We start from the raw sequence: 20,256 nt of genomic DNA on the forward strand, positions 1-20,256 counted from the left end.
CGAAGCAGGGTGCCCGCCTGGGGCAGCGCTGCCGCTTCGGCCGGCGGCCCTGGGCTGAGGTGGGGAAGCGGGTGGGACGCCTCGGGCAGCTCGGTTCTGCCCGAAAAGCCGGGGCTGCCCGCGGCTTGTACCGCCCTATTGTTCTGGGCAGGCGGGTCCCGGCCCTGTTGTGAGAGGGAGGCGGGGCCGAGGCCCGCCCCGCGCGCCGCGCCGCGCTGGGCACGAGGCCCCGCCCGCCGCCCGGCCCCGCTCGGCGGGCCCGTGGCGCCGCCTGGCGGCCGCATCCCGCGCCGCGCCACACGGCGGGTGCCCGTGCAGGCCGGCGGGGCGGGGCGGGGCGGGGCGGGGCGCGCCGCTCCTCTGCTCCCCGGGTGCGGCGGGAGGCGGCGGCGGCGGCGCTGGGGCTGCTGGGGAAGCGGCTCCCCGCGGAGCGGAGCGGGAGGGCGTCTCCGGCAGCGAGGGCGCTGCGCTTCTGCCCGGCTTGCGGGGCTCCTGCTTGACGCTGCCGGTGACAGCTTAGGGAAAGGTAAAGCCTGTTCAGATCTTATAGGAGCTTTCTAGGAGATAAATTATTTATTTTATGAAGAGTGGTTTCGATGTGTTGGGGTTTTTTCTTTCACTGCTGGCTGGAATCGTAAGTGTTGCATCAAGTAATTGCAAGAACTTTGCGCAGAAATCGTTGTAAGCCGTGTTCCTTGCCGGTACTTGCACACCTGCAGAAGGGTGGCTGCACTCTCGCTGGCTGCCATCCCAGCACCACACACAGCCTTGCACCACATCAGCTGGCATTGGGGAGGGAGGGAGGAGGCTTGCATCAGCCTCACCTATTAAATCCTAAATTCTTCCACACAACAGCTTAGATAACATTTTGTTTAAGACTCAATAGTTAGGTGCTAACCAAAATGCAATTAAAACACGCACATTTTATCGTGAAAAAAAATTCTAGCATTAAAAGTGATGTGAGACCTTATCTTCAGGGCAACTATTATCTAATTTTGTACTCTAGCTGAAAAATCCTAAACACATATTCTAATTGTTCCGTTTTAAAACAAAAGAATGATGGAAGGGAAATACAACAGAGAAAAAGCTGAGATATATATTTAGCTGCTCTCCACGTGCATTCTTAGAGCAATACACTGTAGTTTAAGTGCAGTATAAACTCATTGTGAGAAATTTACAAAACTTTAAAGAAATAATTTAAAGTTGAATTTTGACAAGTACTGAGTACTCTTCAGCAATGCAGCTAAGTGTCTCATGCCTAAGTTCATGAATAACTCTGTACTGGGTCAATTAAATATCACAAGCCCAGCTCTTAATGTCTCGAGCCTTAGTTGTGTATACAAAGGATATTACAGTCCTTCTATGCCTTGTAAGCATTGTGTTTGCCCTGTAGTTAATGAATGCAAGAAGGGTAAATTGTTACTATTATGGCTATAATTATTTTTGAAGGCACCTAGATAAAGTACTTCCCCAATGGATTGACATTATCATGCTTTAGTTGGCAAATGTGCATCTGAAAGCATATGGGCTCTATGCTACTCTGTGAGCATAAACAAAGCATCTGTGCTCTTCTATTATTCTCAGCTTAAAGTTGCCATTTTCCCCAGCAATAGTGTACAAGAGTTCAAAGCAGTCAGTAAACACCCTGCGGTTGTCAGGCATCGTAGCAGGGCTGGGTTCCTGACTGCTGCATTTAATGAATTCTGCTATTGAAAAATGAGCACCTATAAATCAAGACCCGTTGTTCTGTATCTGATCACAGCAGTCTTTTTGTAACTTCCATTATATGAAAGAAATACAGTCATTGCAGGTAGATGGAGAACTCTGTAGACTGAAGCACTCTTTCATCCAGTTTGAATACTAGAGAAATGGTAACCAAAAAAAGAAGTGTGCTAGTAAGAGAATTTGTATCTGCTACATAGCATAAACCCGTGTCATCGCTCGGTACTGTAAATCTTTGCTTGACGAATCACAATCTGAAACTAGCATCAAACTCTAGTGATTCTGCTTTTGTGGTTCTAGTAATGCAGAAGGATTTGCAATGAAAGAACCAACTTCTGTCGTACTTGCTCTCTGGACCAAAGGGAAAAAAAGATCCACTGGGCTGCTGGTTAAAGACCTCAGGGGAGTTGCAGTCCCGAATTCCTATTCAAAAGGAATATCTAACTACTGTGCTAGTTGCCACTCTGGTATGACTTTCTCTGTCCCTCTTTTTTCCTCTAATTTTCAAAAGTTTTGGAAATCTATTGTGTATTTTGGACGTAGAATAGCAAAACATATGAAACAATTGATGGGATGGTGGCAATCGTTTTCTTCTCCCTGTGTGTAAATGCCAAGTGTTCCCCTTCAGCCAGTGCAATGCCTCTGAGATCTCTGTGCTCCTGGAGCCAAGATTATGGTTGTTCCTTTTTGATACTTGATCTTTTTCTTCATTCAAAATGTGTGTCCACGGTGTGGGAACGGTCCCACGCCTCTCGCTCTGTAATCAAGAGTCCCATGGGGTTTTGGTCTGGACTTCCTGTACGCTATTTATTGCTTTAGATGGTAGCTTCTATTTTTGCCTGTGAAGCTATTCCCTTAAAGGGACTTAATTACTCTTTATGTTTAACCATCACCTTTAATAAGGCTTGGGATGGTCACTGGATCCAAAACCTGCTTAATGTTGGCCACTAGGATCTACCACAATAACGTTTGCAGTGGTGTCTAAGAGTCATAGTCATAAATAAGGTCCCTGTGCTGGTAGACAATGTGTGTAGAACAAAGACAGTCCTTACCCCAAGGATTTGTAAGCTCAGTGTAATAGATGAGAAAGTAAGCAGTTGCAGATGGGAGTAGATTGGTAAGTATGTGACTGTCAGGAATTGCTTAAGCTTCAGTTTTTGTGAACTTAGAAAGTGCAAAAACTATTTGGGGTGCAATCTACTGTATCTTTGACAGTGATTTTAATTAGTTTTATATGCCACTAATACAATGAAATGCATTTGAAGGTCTAAAACTGGAAAACCAGGTAAATTTTACTAGGGACATTTTACATATGATGTCTCTCTCTCAAATGGCCCTGTCATGGAAAGGTCCTGCTCCTCCAGTGGAGAAGTCTTTAGTGTCTGTGTAGGCGAAAACAAATGAATGCAGGCATAGCCTGAGTTTTGTGGATGCTGGTTTTGCAAATAGCTGGGAGGAGGAAACTCCTCTGGGTCCTACCTGGGAGGATGGACAGGCATAGAAGAACGCATGGTGGGGTACAGAGAGAAACCCCTGGCACAAGCACTTCACTGATGGGACATGGGCCAACTTTTACCTTGAGATGATGTCTGGATTTGACGAGCGTGTGGCCTGAGTGTATTTGAAAATCTGGATCATCCAGAGCCATAGGATTTTGCCTTCTTGTTCCGGCTGAATGTTCACAAGAGTCAGGGATGAGTCATCACACTGACTGCCACCACCTAGAAAGAAGTGCCGGGGCATGAGCTGTGTCCTGAAGTATCACACAGCCTTCTGGGGAGTTTGCACTGCTAAAAATCTGTGAGTTTGGATTTCCGACTATGCTGTTGTGCCTTTATAACGTGCAGCAGAGCCCCCATGCCCACGAGAGGGAGCCGTTGGATTACTTTACACAGTTCTTTTTTTCCTGCAAGGATATCTTGCACACACGAAGGCAAAATTCTGCTGTCGTCAGTCCAGCTAAATATGCTGTCAACATTTTGGATGACAGCAACAACAAGAATGTTAATGCTTTAGGGAAGGCTCCACATTGCATTGTGTTGAGTTTCAGCTTGAATCTGGTCTTGCATAATCAGTGCATGGGTCCAGAGCAGTGCAAATTGTTTCTAAATATACAAACTGCAAATAGAGAATGCTTATTAAAAAAGAAAGAAAGAAAAGAAAACGCAAACCTTGAAGTGGACAGAATTGCCACATCCATCATCCCTCACCTCCAAGGCACGCCTGACTGATTGGCATGAGAAGCAAATGTGTCAAAGCCGTCTTCCGTTGGCAGACAGCCCTGCTGTTGCTGTCCCAACATCTTTTCTTCAGCATTCAGCTGGGCTGGTCATGCAGCAGAAGCAGGTCACAGCATTGCTGGGTCCTGCTTTGCCAGGACTCTTGATTTAAGAGCGTGAGAGAGTGCATGCTTGGCAGCCCTCGCACCACCAAAGTGGCCTCTGATTCACGGCGCGGGGGAAGCTAGGCAGAGGTGGATCTGAGCATGCACTGCTGTTGCGGTAGGTCCCAAGGCCCAAGCATGGCTTTGATGGCTCTCCTTCTCCATACCACTCAATAGCATGAGTTTTAGGCACAAAAAAGATGTGTCGGGGAGAAGCAGTGACCAGTGAAAGCAGGTCAGGTGTAGGAAAAGTAATGCCACAGAAAGAGGGTATCGGAGATGGCAACAGAGTGACCGGTCTCTGAGCGCCAGACCTAGAATCTGTCTTCATACCTTTCCTCACCCTTGAGTGCTGGCTTGGCTGCCACTATTTCAGCTGTGATGGAAGAGAGTGGGAGGAAGAATATTCCATTCCTTTACTCTGATGTCTTCTTGTTCTTGCTTTATAAGCTTGCCAGCAGAGTACAGAAAGAAGCTAGTTCCCTCACAGAAGTTGTTGAAACTTTTCAAATACAACAATATTCTGACAAAGAATGAAATACAGCGTGTATGAGGGTTTTCACTTCCCGTTCAACATTTTTTTACTGTCTTTACCTAGTTGTTTCTCAGATTGGGAGTTACAATTTCTTTACAAGGCATAGGACAGGCATGAGAAGATCTCATCCGCGTGGTCTGTGGTTTCAGGGGGTTGTTATGTTGTGCCTGTTTTTGACAGGTCCTCACAGAGTTGGGACGGTGTGTTTCAGTACTTTGAAAAATAGTCTTAGCTCAACAGAGAAACTTATGGGGACAGATGCCACAGCCAATGCAGCACAACATAGGTGGTTGTTCCCGGGAAGGTGAGGTACCCTGCAGAGCCCCTGGAAGTTGCCTCTGGAGCTCGAGGGCTCAGACATGGGGGCAACAGCCAAGTATAGCCTTTGCAGCCAGACCTTTCTTTTGGGAGTCAGACTTGTACATGGGTATCTAGAATTTGATAAGACATACGTAGAAACTTATAACTAATATTTCCAATAGAAGACTTACACAGGTCGATGAGATGGGGAGATATACGTCTTGAAAGTCTTAAGGCGTGTTGAACAAGTGTTCCTAAGCTGTAACTCTTGCAGCTTATAAAACACTGAATCGGTGAGATCACTGTCCTGTCCTGCCTACAACAAGAAACTGAGAATTATTTGGAAGTTCTTCATCTCATTTTTAGCTGCTCTTACAGCATTGTACATGGTTCTACTAAAAATAGATAACAACTTACAATAATACTAAAGAAATATATAATGTAATTTATGTGAAATAATTTCAGTCCAAACATCAGTAAGTTGCCTATGAAGGAATTTAATTTGGTAGCATTCCTTCCTCTTCAGGGAGTCGCTCTTTAAGGCATTTCTCATAAATTTACTTATTCTCTTCTAAAACTTGTAAATTCACTTCAAAACTTGTTCTGAGACTTTTGTGTGCAAACAATTAGTTTAGTCACATTAAGAAGGATGCAGTTCCAGAACAATAGCAATTGCTAAGTTTATTTCAAATGGTCTTGCAACCACTATTGAAGACATTGTGCCTTGGTTAAAAAAAATATTTAAAAAAAAACCCAGAAGCATGCAATTTCCTTTTTCCCCCCCCTTTTCTGTGTGTATTTATGTTTAACTCAGGGCAAGAATTTTATAATATTCTTAAAGGAAAAAATAGAAATTAAAATGGCATGAATTCATGAAAGCATGGGTTTATATATAGGCATTCTCTGTAAATGAACCAAGCATTCTGTATTCTAGGTAGAACAACCTTATTTGTCTGCTCATACGCATTTCAGTTACCTCCATGCACTCCCACTTGTCTTACCTTTTTTGTATATGAACTGAATGTATTGTACCATGTTTCTGTTCAAACTGTGTGTGCCTGATGCATAAAACACGACACGGAACGACAAGGTTTTCCCCACCGTCTGCGTTAAGTCACAAACCATCCAAGCTTTGTTCTCATGGTTGTCACCATTTCACCAGAATCTTTCGGTGTTTGTATAGCCTTATACAGTATATTGCACTTACTGTACATGTATAGTATCTTGTCTGTATACTGTATGCACATAAATATGTATATTCACCCATGTATGTATGTATAGTATGTTTATATATCTCTGTATATGTATGTGTGTTTGTTCATAGTCTTTCACTAGAAATGTGTGGCTATTCATATACATTATGTGTATGCCAATTATAAAAAAGTATGAATGCCAGCACCCACTTTTGATAACCTACTTTTATTCTCATTTTGTCGTGTTAAACAATGAAAATAAAAATGTCATGTATTTTAAATGAGCACTTTAAAAGATTATTATTTTTATTAATTTTAAAGTTTCCAGTTTTTCAGAAAAATTATTTGAACAGATCCAAAACTGCAAAAGATATTCGTGTTTCTCATGAGAGTTTTCTGTGGTTGAAAAATGTTTAGTAACAGCCCACACTGTGTAGTTTTGGTTCTCTGTATCTTATGCTGGTCAAGTGCTCCTAGGTTTAGAAATGCCCTTAACCAGCTGGACTCTTGTGCTGCAAATCCCAACTCTGTTCACATGAGGGACTTGCAATAAATCTAGGGGGTGATCCATGTCTATAACATCTTGCACATATAAATATTGGATATAGAAGGGCCTTAGGCTGGAAAGAAAAGTTTCTCCAGTGCAGGTGAGCCTTAGGAACGGGTGAAAATATACTTTATGAGTCAATTTTATGGGAACATTACAGACACTATTTGTCAGACCTCTTATGCTTTGCAGTTCACAGTAACATATAATTGCCAGTTGATTAGGCATTTATTAAAACAGCTAAAAATCATTTATTAGCCCTTTGTAAAATTATTCTTAATCACCACACAATTGTATGTAGGCTCAGCTATCTGGCCTTGAGGCAGCAAAGCACTGGCTTATCTTACATAGCAAAATATCCCTGTAAATCGAGGGGACGACTGATACATATTTTGCAGTTGAGCATGTGTTTAAGTTATTCACTGAATTGGAGCTTCCATGATAATCATATGTGTTTCTGTATGAGACCTGGGAAAGATAAATTTGCTTCCTTTACAGTTAATTTTATCATTGTATTGGCTTGTCCAGCTGGACCAGTCTCAGTCGTAGTAAGTTACTGCAGCAGAGTGGCAGCAGCGACTCAGAAGAATCTCAGAAGACAGATCTTTATGCAGGAAATACTAAGGAACTTGTAGGATGACAGAGCCACTGCTAGGAAGAGCCTTCACCCCAGCTAAAGTCGAATAATAGAAAATCCTTTTCATTTTTTAATTTAAGTTACAGGGTTAAATTCTGACATCACTCATGTCAACAGCAAATTCCCATTTATCTCATAAGCTATAACTGGAATGTCCAAGGAATGCTTTTCCTTAACAAAAAATAGGATGGGGAAAGGACACATTCCACTAATGGAGCTCGGTGTTTACGGGCCAGTGGCCTGATCTTAAGCCTTTGCAAGCCAGTGGCAATTAGTGGACTCTTGGACCATCTCTTTTTTTACAGTCTGGAAAAGCACATTTACTATCTGGGGTTTATAATCATAATTGTATAATTCACAATAGAAAAGAATAAAAATGAGAAAAGACAATAGCAATATGCATTTTTAAAATTAATATTCGTCAGATCATGGCTCTTGCTTGATTTCTGCACCAAACTTTAAAACACAAGCATAATCAGAGAAAACCAGCACTTTTTTGCTGGTTTACAATTTGTTTGCTTATGTTACAAGTGATATGTGTGTATAGGTTAACATGAAGCTGAATGTTTTGTTTGCCATGCATTGTTATTAGCCATTCCTTTTCAGATGGATATTTAAATTTCCTCCCTGCTCTGGAGATCTGCACTCGAATTCAACCCATGCTGCTGTCGTAGGCTAAGTCAAGTTTGCCAGGTCACTCCATGCATGGGAGCCTGTGAGCAAAGCCCTGTTTCAGCAGATCAGTGCTCGTGGTTTAGTGTGTTGCAGTCTTCTCAATGAGTTAATGCTGAATCAGTGTCACACGCTGTATCAGCCAGTGCTATCCTTTTGGAGGTTGCCTTTTAAACAGAAAAACAGAAACAAGGTACAGGGAACCGCTGCACCCAATGAATCCCATTTTCTAAAGCATGCGGATGCCAGTCTTAGTTTCTCGCCTGTGTCTCAGCTATTCTGCATGTCAGGAAATCATGTCTGTATTAGATTTGGGTACTATATTGTTTAGCAATTCCTGATATAAATGAAATTGCACGATGTTGCTGTGAGGGTAGAGCAGATGTGGTATCTCATACTAAGGCAGGCTCTTACATGTTTGGATTCTTTAGAAACTCTCAGTACAGTTTATAACTCTAGTAACTGTTCATTAACTGCATTTCAAATCGGAATTAGAAATTAATCATAAATGGAGATCTCTGTCTTTTAATCATGTTTTTATGCATCTTTAAAAAGGAAGATGTGTCCACCTACAAGAATATCATCATCTCTGTGCATTCAGTGTTGTTTTCAGTCATACTTTCCTAAACTTCTTCCCCCCATACAATCAGTACAATACTTGAGAAATGGCATTTAATCTAAGAAAATTATCATTGACTCAATTTCACCATCAAAAAAGGAAAAATGTAAGAGCATATTTCAAAATTTCTTATCTGTGAAGCAACTTCACAGTCTGTAACTGACTTTAGATCACCTAATACATAACAAGAGGAATTGAAGGCACCAGTCCTTTCAGTGCAGAGGCATTCTCCCTCCATATATTATTTTGATAATTTTATATTTTTTTTATTTTAAAATTGTTCTTGTGACCATTTTCTTGAAAATGCTAGAGAAATATAAAGACTTAAGGGCTTTGCTGGCAAACTGGTATGGTGAGGTTCTTCAGTTGTCACAGCAATAAAGGTTAGTTAAAACTTGAGTTCTGGTACTGACTTCAATAGGAAGAGTGCTGAAGCTCATGGACGTGTTTTTAGCTTGGAAAAAAGGAGGTCCAATAAAATGGGGAAACTAATGGAATTTGTGGTGCCCCCACATGTCGCATTTTTGTAACTTTAGGATTGGCCTCGATGTCCACTTTCTCATAGTTCTTAGTTCTTCCAAAGTGTTGGTCTTGTTTCCACTCATTTTCATTCTTCCATATTCAATTTCTGGATCCTTCTTGGCCTCTGGTGGGTGACCAGAAGCAATATCTAGAGCATGCACCCTGCTGCCTTCAGCTCCTTCATACATGAGAGCTTTTGCAGTCCACAGGGGTTGGATCCAGAGGAGGAAAGGATCTTGCCCACCAGCAGCTCTCACTGCTCCATCCCACCTGTTAATGCAAAGGAGGATGGGCTGTTCATCTCAGTATGAGATTTAGAATCTGGCAGTTTTTCAAAACTAGATTTAGAGTAAGAAACAGTAATTACAGGTGTGTTGTACTGTGGACGTGGTTACTCAGCCATAGGCAGGGCCAGCTGTAGTGGTCATTGAGGTCACTGCCTCAAACTATCCTGCTGTTTTAAGTCCAGGTCATGAGCAGTTAAGGCACACATGCAACGGAGCAGCAACCTCCAGCAAGAGGAAGAGGTGGGGAGATAGGGTTAGTAACCTCTCAAGGAAATCTAGGACATTGGAGTGTTACTCTGCAAGTGCTGTACTGCAAAATGCAGTTAGCAGGAGATCTCTGTATCACTGAACTCTAGCAAAGTATTCTGTCCTTTGTCCCTCCTGTGATTGACCTAATACAATATTGAATTTTCCTTTCTATTTGACAGTGAACAACAGGATGTATCATGGTGGGTTGCTTGAGTTCTGCATTTATTGCTTAGCAAAGGCATAGATTAAGCTTTGATTTTTCATGAGGGATCTCAATAGCAATGCATTTTGTCATAATCCACTGCATAAATGAGATGCATGAGACAACTTTACACAATATCCCTAATATGAGTTACTTTACAGGCTCTTATTTTAAACGTACTAGCATTTATAGGATGTGTTAACTAACAGTAGATCAAGCAGTACATTTCAGACAGTTGTTTGGTGTTAAAAAAAAAGCTTAGATGAGAAGAATACATGTTTCCAAATAAGATAATAATGCAAGGTCAGGAAGATCTATAGCTAGACTGATTGCCAGTATAAAAAGGAAAGCAGGCCAGTGAATTTATCATTTCAAGTTTGCTTTATTGATAGCCTCAGCAATAATCCGAGGGTTACCGGAAAACTCGAGGCATAGGAGTATGTGCAGAGCTGGTTCTGTATAAAGTAACTGTGACATTTAGTAATTGGAAGCAATGAATCATGAAACTGGAGGTCTGGAATCCGAGGTGCTGAAGGTTTACTAACCATTTGCTAATTTAATTTTCGGGTAAGTATTAATTGCTCATAATCTTGAATCGTCAGGAATTCCTGGAGTTCCAAAGATTCTTGTCAGTTGTTTTTAAGTGGTGGATTAGTCAGGCCACAGAGTGCAAGACAATGTAGTAAGTCTTTTAGTGAGTCCTGTGTTTGAAAAAAGGTGTCCAGAGTTTTCTTACAATACTGCATCGTATAATTACATTAAGTGGTAGAACAGTTTTTACAGGGACTCTAGTTTTCATTTTTTTCATCAGTATCATTTGTAAGAAAACATATTTCCAGAAGTTTAGAAATTTAGAATAATGTAAATCAAAACATTAAACACAGCAATTCAAATGTTACAATAGCCCTAAAATGTGATGCATATACAGTTTCATAAGTTGAAATAGCAGGTGTCAGTGAATTCTTTTAATGTTAAACATACAGGGTAAGATTACAAAGTGCTCCTCCCCACCCAACTATTTTGTCAAAATTAAGACTAGTGTGCTGGGGGAATTCTTTCCCAAGTGCTTAGAGGGAAAACAGAGATGTTACTTGTGTCCCTTAAAAAGAAGAATTTGTGAAAGGGTAGTTCGTGTAGCACTTAGCACTTTGCTTGTGCTTGTGATGCAAGTACGTGAATGCATAGGATCATTCTAATATGGTTGCTGGCATCATAGGACACCTTCTAGAAAACACTTCAGACACTTCTAGAGAAGAATTTGCAGTTACGTTATCCAGTGTCCCCGGGTAGTGTTACCATGCACTACGAATTGCATGGAGAGTGTCTGCTTTCACAGGTCACCTTGCACATCCTGCGTGTTCCTGAACATACTGTTACTTTTAATCACCTTTGTATTAATAATCAATTGTTATTTTGAATTTAACAGTAACAGAAGAACGGGTTAGCAGTACAGAGGTATATGAGCGACCAACTATCCGGGGCCAAATTACGCTGTCTTTCATGTCAATATTATTCCAGAGTACCTCTGTCAGAGAGAAAGAAATGACTGCAGATTTAGCCTGTAGTTTTACCCTCACTTACTTTTGCAGCCATTGGAAGTAACAACATTCAACTGCAGTGCAATGGTTATAAGTAACAGTTAGCAAAAGAAATCTTGTCCAACATAATTTTGCAAGTGCTCTTCCGAAGGCTTTTTAAATCATTTGGGGTTTTTTTTACTATTTGTTTGAACAAACTGTAGTCAAATTCTTGGACCCATGAAGTCAGCCGGTACATTCCTGTTGGCTTCAAATGGGTCAGGATCTCGCTGCTCAGATGTTCTGAAACCTGATTCTGGCTGAACTCCTGCCTTGGACAACTCCGCTTTTGCGAACACGTGCTAAGAGGACCTCCAGGTCAAGCTAAGAGTATCAGATAGCAGATCGTGAAGTAACTGTTGCTACTTAACATAGCCTTCCACCACTTGCACCCGTGGCACACGACTGCCTTCTACGAGTGGGATTTCACACCCTCCCGAGTGGAAATACCTTACCTGGCCAGATGGCTGGGACCCATCTGCACCAGAGAAAGTGCCGTCAGGAGTTTCAGTGGGAAGGAGAGTTTGGAAGCTCCTGTCTGAGAACAGGCAAGAGGGAGGGAGTACCTTTTCCTCCCAGAGGATGGTAAGTGGCTTTCAGAAAGCCTTTCTTCATTTACTGTAGCCTGCCAAAACAAACCAGCATGCTTGGCTCTGCTGAATGTTGTGTAGCACTGCACACAGATTGCACCTTTAGAGATTGCTTTGTTTACAGATCCAGGAGACGTTTCTAATAATCTGCTCCAAATGTTGCTGATATTTTTTATTTCATTATATTTTGCATTGGTTTACGATCACTTTGTTACAGCCTCACATCAACTGTTGGGCTTTCATTTTATCTGTGATGTGCAGTTGTCACAAAGAAAAGGGTGTTTGTGCATGACATCCATGATCGCATACGTGTGATGTGGTTTTACGCATCCTTCCTGTAAATGAAGAGTCAGCCCCTCTGCCCATCCAGCAGGAGAGGGAGACACTCACAAGGGCCAGAAGAGAACAGCATCTTCCTCAGCCCCATAACCTCTGCAATTTCAGCACAGTAAGTGGGAACCTATAGTACTAGGAAAATATTATGGAAGCACCACTGAATCATGGGGCTCTCTTATTGCCCAGAGCTTCCGATTTCACCTCAAACAAAGCAGCAGCATTAAAAATAGGCAAACCAAGAACTTACCAGCCAGGATGTCATGAGGAGAAACAGCTGAATGGGATATGGTGTTGTCTAAAGCCCTCATGTAAGCTATAGTGGAAAATATTTTTTTAGGTCATTAAAAGTTCATACAGCACAAAAAAAAAAAACCCACTCATAGAAGTGTCCAGAGCATGAAATATTGGGTAGTCGATTCAAATGTTAGAAAAGCTTCGTCAAAAATGAATGAAAATTGGCAGCATTTTCTAACTTTGTGAGTAGAGCTGCCTACAATGTTTCAAATATTTCTTCTCCCCCATGGCATTTTTAGCAGCACATATTTTCACAGGCACTCCTGTGAAAAATTATAGTGCACCTTTCAATGATAGGTTTCCTGAAATGCCTCTGAGCGCCAGGAATTATCATGACTTTATCCGACCTACACTTCACCCCTGTGGCCTGACTTTGGAGGAGCAGAATCGCTCCCGGCACTTGCTCTTCTCTGGTCCCGGCGCAAGGCACCTGCCTGCCCGGTGCCTGGGGCTCGTGATTAAAGTCATATGGGACTCGGTTTGAGACAAGAGGATATGAGTGGGGCTTATGTAGCACATACGTCTTTTTGCCAAGAGAGACCGTTATCTATCTATATATTTATGTAGCTATTTATCTGTCACACACGAGCAAGTAAAATTTATCACACCTAAGAAAGAGAGTCCCAGGCCTGGTGCTAAGGATTTTTCACTCTATATTTTCAGTCCTGCTCCCAGATTTTTCTTTTCACACCCCGCATGTTTTTCATTTGGAAAGGCTATGCTACATGGGATTGTTTGGTTTGTATATAACTTACAGGTATTGCCATATTTTTTTCAGTAGCATACATGTGTCCAGTAACTTACGCAGGCCTGCTTGTGCACTGTACTCATGCACTTCACCTGGTGCTCCTTATGGTGAAAGTTCAGTTCCTGAAGGGCCAGAAAGTCTTATCTCATATTGTGAATAGTCACCAACAAAAAGATAGAAGATGTTTGCTACACCTGGTGACCACAGCTAGCAGGTGTGCAAAGTTGTATCTGTCAGTAGCTGCTTAATTGTATTATTGGAGAATATTTTCTTTTCTCTTTTTCCATCTCTATCTATTACTCTTTTTGCCAAACCAAACTATCCTGCTTAGTTAAAAACGGGGAAAGAACTATGTTCATTTACATTTCTTTTTCTCACTTTAAACACCCATATTTTGAGCACTTCTGTGCATCTGCTGGTACAGGCTGCCACGGCACAGCACGGGCTGGAGCTGCGCTGGCATCATTCTGTGGGCAGCAGTGGGGGTGCCCGGGGCCAGGGCAGAGCCGATGCCAGGGCAATAGAAAATAGAAATAGTCTGCTGCGACACCAGGGAGTTCCTGGCAGTGTGAGTCATTGTCTGTTCCCCAAAGCCTGTTTTGAGTTTTCCCTGGGATTACAAGCTTTTCTCAGTAAATTCTGATGTGGCAGAGAGCTACAGTGTGTACTGACCTCTGGCTCCAGGTCCTGTCCTCTAAGAGCGATTGAACTGTAGATGCTCTGCCCGTCAAACCTCTGCTCCAAGACAGTTCTGTGATCTAGCTCAGGGCAATCTAATTTAAGCAAGACATATATTTGTAAACCATTGGGACTGCTACTTATTTTTCTGGAATAATGCAAAATTTCAGTCCTGTGAGGTAAGAAGAAATGAAGACAGGCCCACTGCTTATGGAGGCACCTACACACAAATATATACCGTTACACTTTGCAGAGAAGGGAACTAGTTTATCTAGTTTGTTTCTCAGATCTTCATAAAGCATTAAAACACTCACCAGAAGTGATCTTTTTTTACTTAGAAAGGTTTTCTTAGACAAAACATTTTGCATTGTTTTGAGGATATGTGAATTTGTTGTTGTTTTTTCTTACTTGAAAGATGGTTTTGTAATATTCTTGTTCCATGGCACTGCCAACATAGAACCTGACAGTATGTAACAGATCTTAACAAAATTTACTTCCAATGTTTTGGGAAGAAAAATATCAGAAAAATAAGGACAGACAGTAAAAGTAAGGTGACAACATAGACTGGTTTCTCATAAGAAAGCTAGTGATTAAAACTGTATAGAAGAATTCAGTTTTGTGTAGTGGAAGAAGTTTCTTTTTGTTGTTGATGTTCAAGTTTGGAACAAGCATTTGCTTTGAAGAAGATTTTTGAAAAAACTAGAGAATAATGACTAATCAAAGGGTTAGTGTGTTTACCAGGAACTCATGAGACATCCTCATTTACACTTGCACTCAGTCACGTTCAGGTGAGAGAATTTATCCAGCCACTCTACATTCCCGTATGGTTCCTGCACACTGGGTTATCACGCAGCTTTTACTGCCTGCTTCGGAGCAAGGATTTGAGCCTACCTCCAACACCACCTAGGTGAATGTCCAAACTTCTGGGCCTTTGGCTGGTGTTTTCCTTCGCTCTGTTGCTCTGTCTGATTTTGAAAAAAAACTTGTGTCTTAGACCCCAGATAATTTAATGAGTGAAAATTCTATCAAAACAAAAATTGATGTACAATCAGCAAATTTCATAATTCAAAGGAGATTGTGTGACATAGTACCTGATACACATCCTGGAGTCTCCAGGAGATCCCTCCTTACAATCCTCACGTTAGCTGCTGGCTCTTTCTTCACTTTTCAGTAAGAACAGGCTTTGGGCCAAGACTCTTTGGTCAAAACCAACTTTGCTTCTCTTGTGCTGTGTCTCGTTGGCTGTTACCTCCAGTGCTGATGCATTTTGTGCCTGTCTGCCTACATCCACATCTGCAGCCAAGCTCTGACATGCTGCAGTATGTGTACCATTCCTCACGCGCTATGGGATCTTTCAGGAACGGGAGAGCTGTATAGCTGTATAATGTTATGAATGCTCTACTTTTTTCCATAAATTAAGTTGTAGCAGCATTATTTTTTGTGCCTCTCACTGAACAAATCCCTTGTTATGATATAGCAGGGATATTAACAACCTGGTGCATGACCAGAGGAACAGGCTGAAGCCAGAAAGGAGGGAGGATATGAAAAAAATTAGTAGTGGAACTAAGCGTGAGCACCATCAGTTCAATCACAGGAAGGATTAGGCCTAAGTCCGCAGTGTTAAACACATTAGCTTTAAACACCTCAGTAGCCCTGCTGAAGTCATCGAGGCTTACTGCTGTGATTAAACAGCTGGGTTGAGTGCTGGCTTGTGAGCCTTAGCACCTGTAATTTGTCTAGGACACACTGAAAATTTAGTTAATACTCTTTGGGATTTTGTATTAGCAACATGGGTATTGTCATATCTGTAGTTCATTGATCTACAAACTGGTGATTTCCTCTTAGGTCTGTCTTGCAACTTCAAGAGGCATGCACCCTTGTTCAGTACACTTTTATTTTGTTGCACATTAACACTAGAACTGGGCAAAACTATCAAATAAAACTGTTTAACATTAGTTCTCACTTTTAAGCTTTTTTCCCCAAGCCTTTCAACATCATATGTGTTCACTTAGTCTATTTTAGCAAATGACTTTGCACATACCAATTCTGCATGTTCATGCTGCACATACCATTACCTGAATGCAGTTACAGGAGAGGAATGTACCATGTGGACGGTACATCTAAGAAGATGCTGGTGTGAATGACTTAGCCATCAAAGAAAAATATCATTACAAAAATCACAAGTAGTCCTGAAAATCTGCGTCTGGGAAAGTGGAAAAACTCAAATTCTTCATAATAAATGATCACTAACTGCAACACAATATGGTGGCCAATATAAAAAAGGATTTTGGAACTGCCTACACTCGGGTTTATTTTAGGGGCTGTTTTGCAGGGGGTAGCAGAGTGTCTGTGTAACTGATATATTTTGCAACACCATTTCTATCTTTGGGAAGTTGCAACTGGTATTTTAGAGCTTAGCATGTCAAAATCCTGCTTCAGTCCCCTTGAATCCTGTGAAGGAGACTAGCTACCAGAAGACACTGTGTTGGCAACAGCACAGTGCGTAGTACAGTGGCGAGAGTTGGGGTGACGTGGATGTAACACCCTCACGGTGACTGTCATACGTGCTGCGTATGGTGCTTGTGATGCATGGTGACTGGAGCACACAGCGTACCGTAAGGATTTGGTATTGGCACGTGATCTGTTTACTTACGTGATGGGTTATAAAAGAGAAGGTATTTCCCAATGCCTGGAAGAGGAAACCTGCGCTCAAGCGCCGTTGTCATCAAATCCAGCCCAGGAGCTGGTGTGCAGCTGTGTGTTGTGAATATTTTGTGTAATGAATTGTGTGCAGACTGTGTCCCTGTCCTCCCCCACGTAGGAGGACCCAGCCAAAATGAAGATACTGCTGCGTAAGTACTAACCCGTCACTGATGAGTAGAGTGGCAGGAAATCTGCCTCGGGCAGGACTTCATCCAAAGAGCTGTGAAGTCAAGCCAGGGGGCGGGGAGGAGCATCTCCGGTTCAGTCGGTGAGTTTTGGACCAGGCCTGGGCACTCAAAGAGAGAAGGTCTCACAGCCATGGAGGATGACATGCCTCGTACCTGCCTGCACCGCAGTAAACGTTAGATCACTCCTGAAATGAAAAATAAGAATTTGATTAGGAAGAGCAGGCACAGCAGGCTTCCAGAAGACTTTTAGCTCAGCCATTCAGGAGGACACACTGCAGATACGTTACCTGTGTAATTCTAAATTCATAAGAATATTCAAGAACAAAATTCATATTGTGGTTTAAACTTGTTCTACTTGAAGTACTATCTAATGTATAAGGTAAGCATGGTTTTGTTTCTGTACAAAGAAAGGTAATTCTATCTGAAATTCTTTTATCCTGTGTCACCCCTTAAAAACTTTTTTTTTTTACAAAGATATTTGAAAAAATACACACATTTCTGTATTCTGTTTATTTTTCTGTTTGAGTACATCATTTTTTATTGCTGTTTCTGGTAGGCTTGCTCACGTTTATTCCTTTTGCTTTGTTTCCTGCTATGAATCTGAACATTTTCTCTATCTATTTATCAATAAATGCGAAATATGCTTCAAGCTGACCACAAAACCTACCGAGATCAATGGAAGTTTCTGTACTGGCTTCTAAGAAGACCAGTCCCCGGTTCTAGGAACCTGGTGTATGCCCACGCTTGGTATTCTAAGATTTGTGAATGAAAGGCATATGCATTATTAAATGTACTCAAATACTCTTAATAATAAACATACATTTCCTTCATGAATCATAAAACACTGCCAAAGTAGTACTGTACATGTGCATTTTCATGACAAGATCAGAGACGTACTTGGACAGCCCCTGTGAATATATGGCGTGCGTTCACTTACACACAAATCCTTAATTTACAACTAATGTGGAAAATAAATGTTGGGAGACTCAAGACATCACTTGGAATTTGCAAAGTAAGTGTTGAGAGGAAGTTTTCTGATTTGCAGGTATACAGTGTGTCCTCCAAATACAACGAGCCCTTTCAGGATAGTTTAGTATTAGCAATTTTGGTTCCAATCAAAATCCTTTGAAGACACACACATTTTCAATCATGTGAGCACCCCACTGAACTCAAATGAAGCCGCATTCTCAGGCTTCAGAGGGGCTGTGACATGTACGTAGAACTAAACATGTGCTAACCTCCTTTTTTGGATCAGGATCATGTTTTCAAATCTTCTACGTGCATGAAAACATGAAGTTTCTAAACCCTTGGTGCCTTCCAGTTAATAAAGTATCATCACAGACTAGGATGGGTTAATCCATATAATTCGCATGGAGTTCATTAAATCATTTAAAAAAAAATTAAACACAGGGTTATATTTAGCTTGATACTCAGAAATGTTAACACCATGCTTTTAATGTGACAGATTGGATTTGGAAAGCAATATAAAACATGGGTTTCAGTGTATAGAATTTTTTATTTCTACAACTTAAGGACATTGTTAAGATCCATGTGCCTTTTTAAGATCTATTCCATCATTTAAAATCCAACCAGTGCTAGTTTGCCGAAAACATTTATCTTTATTAGTTTTCAGTGCTCTGGAGAAGTTAAAAAGGGGACCTTTTATTACCCTTTTTTTTTTCTTAAAGTAGTAGTTAGAAGTAAAGACTGACTTTGTTTCTGTTGTTGGGATAGAGATTTTTTGTTCATCAAACAAATTAGTGTTTCAAATAAGAGTAATGTTAACCTTGCAAAGAAACAACATAGTCTGTGACCAAATAGTTATTTGTGTGCTTTTTTTCTTCTTTTCTTTTTCCTTCTTGTCTTTCTTCCCCTGCCCCCAATAGGTGACGTGTATGCAGTGGTTGCAAGGGGACCATACAATGCTGGATATGATTGAGAAAAAACGTTGCCTCTGCAAAGAAATAAAAGCTCGACAGAAATCAGAAAAAGGACTCTGCAAACAGGACAGCATGCCTATTTTGCCGAGTTGGAAAAAGAATACTGGGACCAAGAAATACAGCCCTCCTCCTTATTCCAAACAACAAACTGTTTTCTGGGACACTGCAATTTGACAGGCGTGTGGAGGATGCCCTCTCCACTGTGTTGCACCGTGCACAGGTAGCCTGCTTTCTTAATAAGGCAAAGGCTCTAACCTAAGACTTACCTGCAGGTGGTGAACTTCCTAGGAAAAAAACCACACCGATACAGTGCTCACCTGTCAATCAAGAGAGAGAGTTAAGTTTCCGACTGGATTAAGGCATACATATTTATCCAGGATTTTTTTGGATCCAGAAGATATCAAAATGTAAATATTTCGCCAATATATTGAAAACACCCAAACTAATACACTGTTTAAATATATATAAAAATTCAAAAATTTATGAAGAATTTTACTATATAATGTTACTGTTACACTGTTTTGTTACCTATTTTCTATGTGGTATTCTAATGTTTCCCCCCCACCGCCGCCACCGTTTTATTTCTCTTGCCTGCCTAGATTTGGCCTCTGTACAAAAGCATGTGGTTGTACGTTTTGTTGAACAGGACAATGTACAAGACAACTCAGTGCTAGGGCTGTGGAAGTTACCTAGAGTCGTACTCGTTAGATGTCCTTAGCTTGGGGGGCGGAGGGCTGGACAAAGGAGAGAGTTTTGGTGGGAAACAGCAAAACTGCAAGCAGTGCAAATAAAAGTGCTTAATGTGGATGCCCAGGGTGCATTTAAAATATTAATTGTTCTGCATCAGTTTTCCCATCAAGTTAATCAGATAAATTGCCCTTGGTTTTATATGAATCAGTTACTAAAATTATTTGGCCAAGAAACTAAATTTTCGGCAGAAAAGCCTGCAACAGAAACTCTTCCTTCATTATATTCAGCTGACTAGCAGAGACCATGGTTCACTGTGACTAAGCATTGTACAGCCCGTGGCAGAGAGACCCAGTCACTTAGCAGGTTAAGGCAGTGGCACTGCAGCCACGGTTCCTGTCCACATTTGTCTTTGGTCCAGAAAATAAAGGCGACAAAATCTGTTTACATGTTTATTATTTTTAAATCCAGCAACACATCCTTATTTTACGCTGTGTCAGATTTCCTTGTGTTATTTATAAAGGCTGGAATTCAGACCCCTTGAAAGCCAGTAGGGAAATCCCTCTTGATTTCATGCGGTTTTGAAGCAGAGGCCCACGTAACACGTTTTCCCGGGTATGCCGTTTCTTCTTCCTGGCTGCTTCTGT

At 41.4% G+C, this 20,256-nt stretch overlaps 1 protein-coding gene across 1 annotated transcript in view; it reads left to right on the forward strand.

Moving 5' to 3' along the window:
* Positions 1 to 19,096, forward strand: part of NYAP2 (neuronal tyrosine-phosphorylated phosphoinositide-3-kinase adaptor 2) — a 175,115-nt gene extending 156,019 nt beyond the window's left edge. Inside the window, exon 7 of the mRNA XM_050902730.1 lies at positions 18,869 to 19,096. Within this exon, the coding sequence (XP_050758687.1) occupies positions 18,869 to 19,096 (228 nt within the window). The remainder of the gene's footprint in view (positions 1 to 18,868) is intronic.
* The last annotated feature ends 1,160 nt before the right edge of the window (positions 19,097 to 20,256 follow it).

Source organism: Gymnogyps californianus, chromosome 10 (assembly GCF_018139145.2).
Source record: "Gymnogyps californianus isolate 813 chromosome 10, ASM1813914v2, whole genome shotgun sequence".
NCBI lineage: Eukaryota > Metazoa > Chordata > Aves > Accipitriformes > Cathartidae > Gymnogyps > Gymnogyps californianus.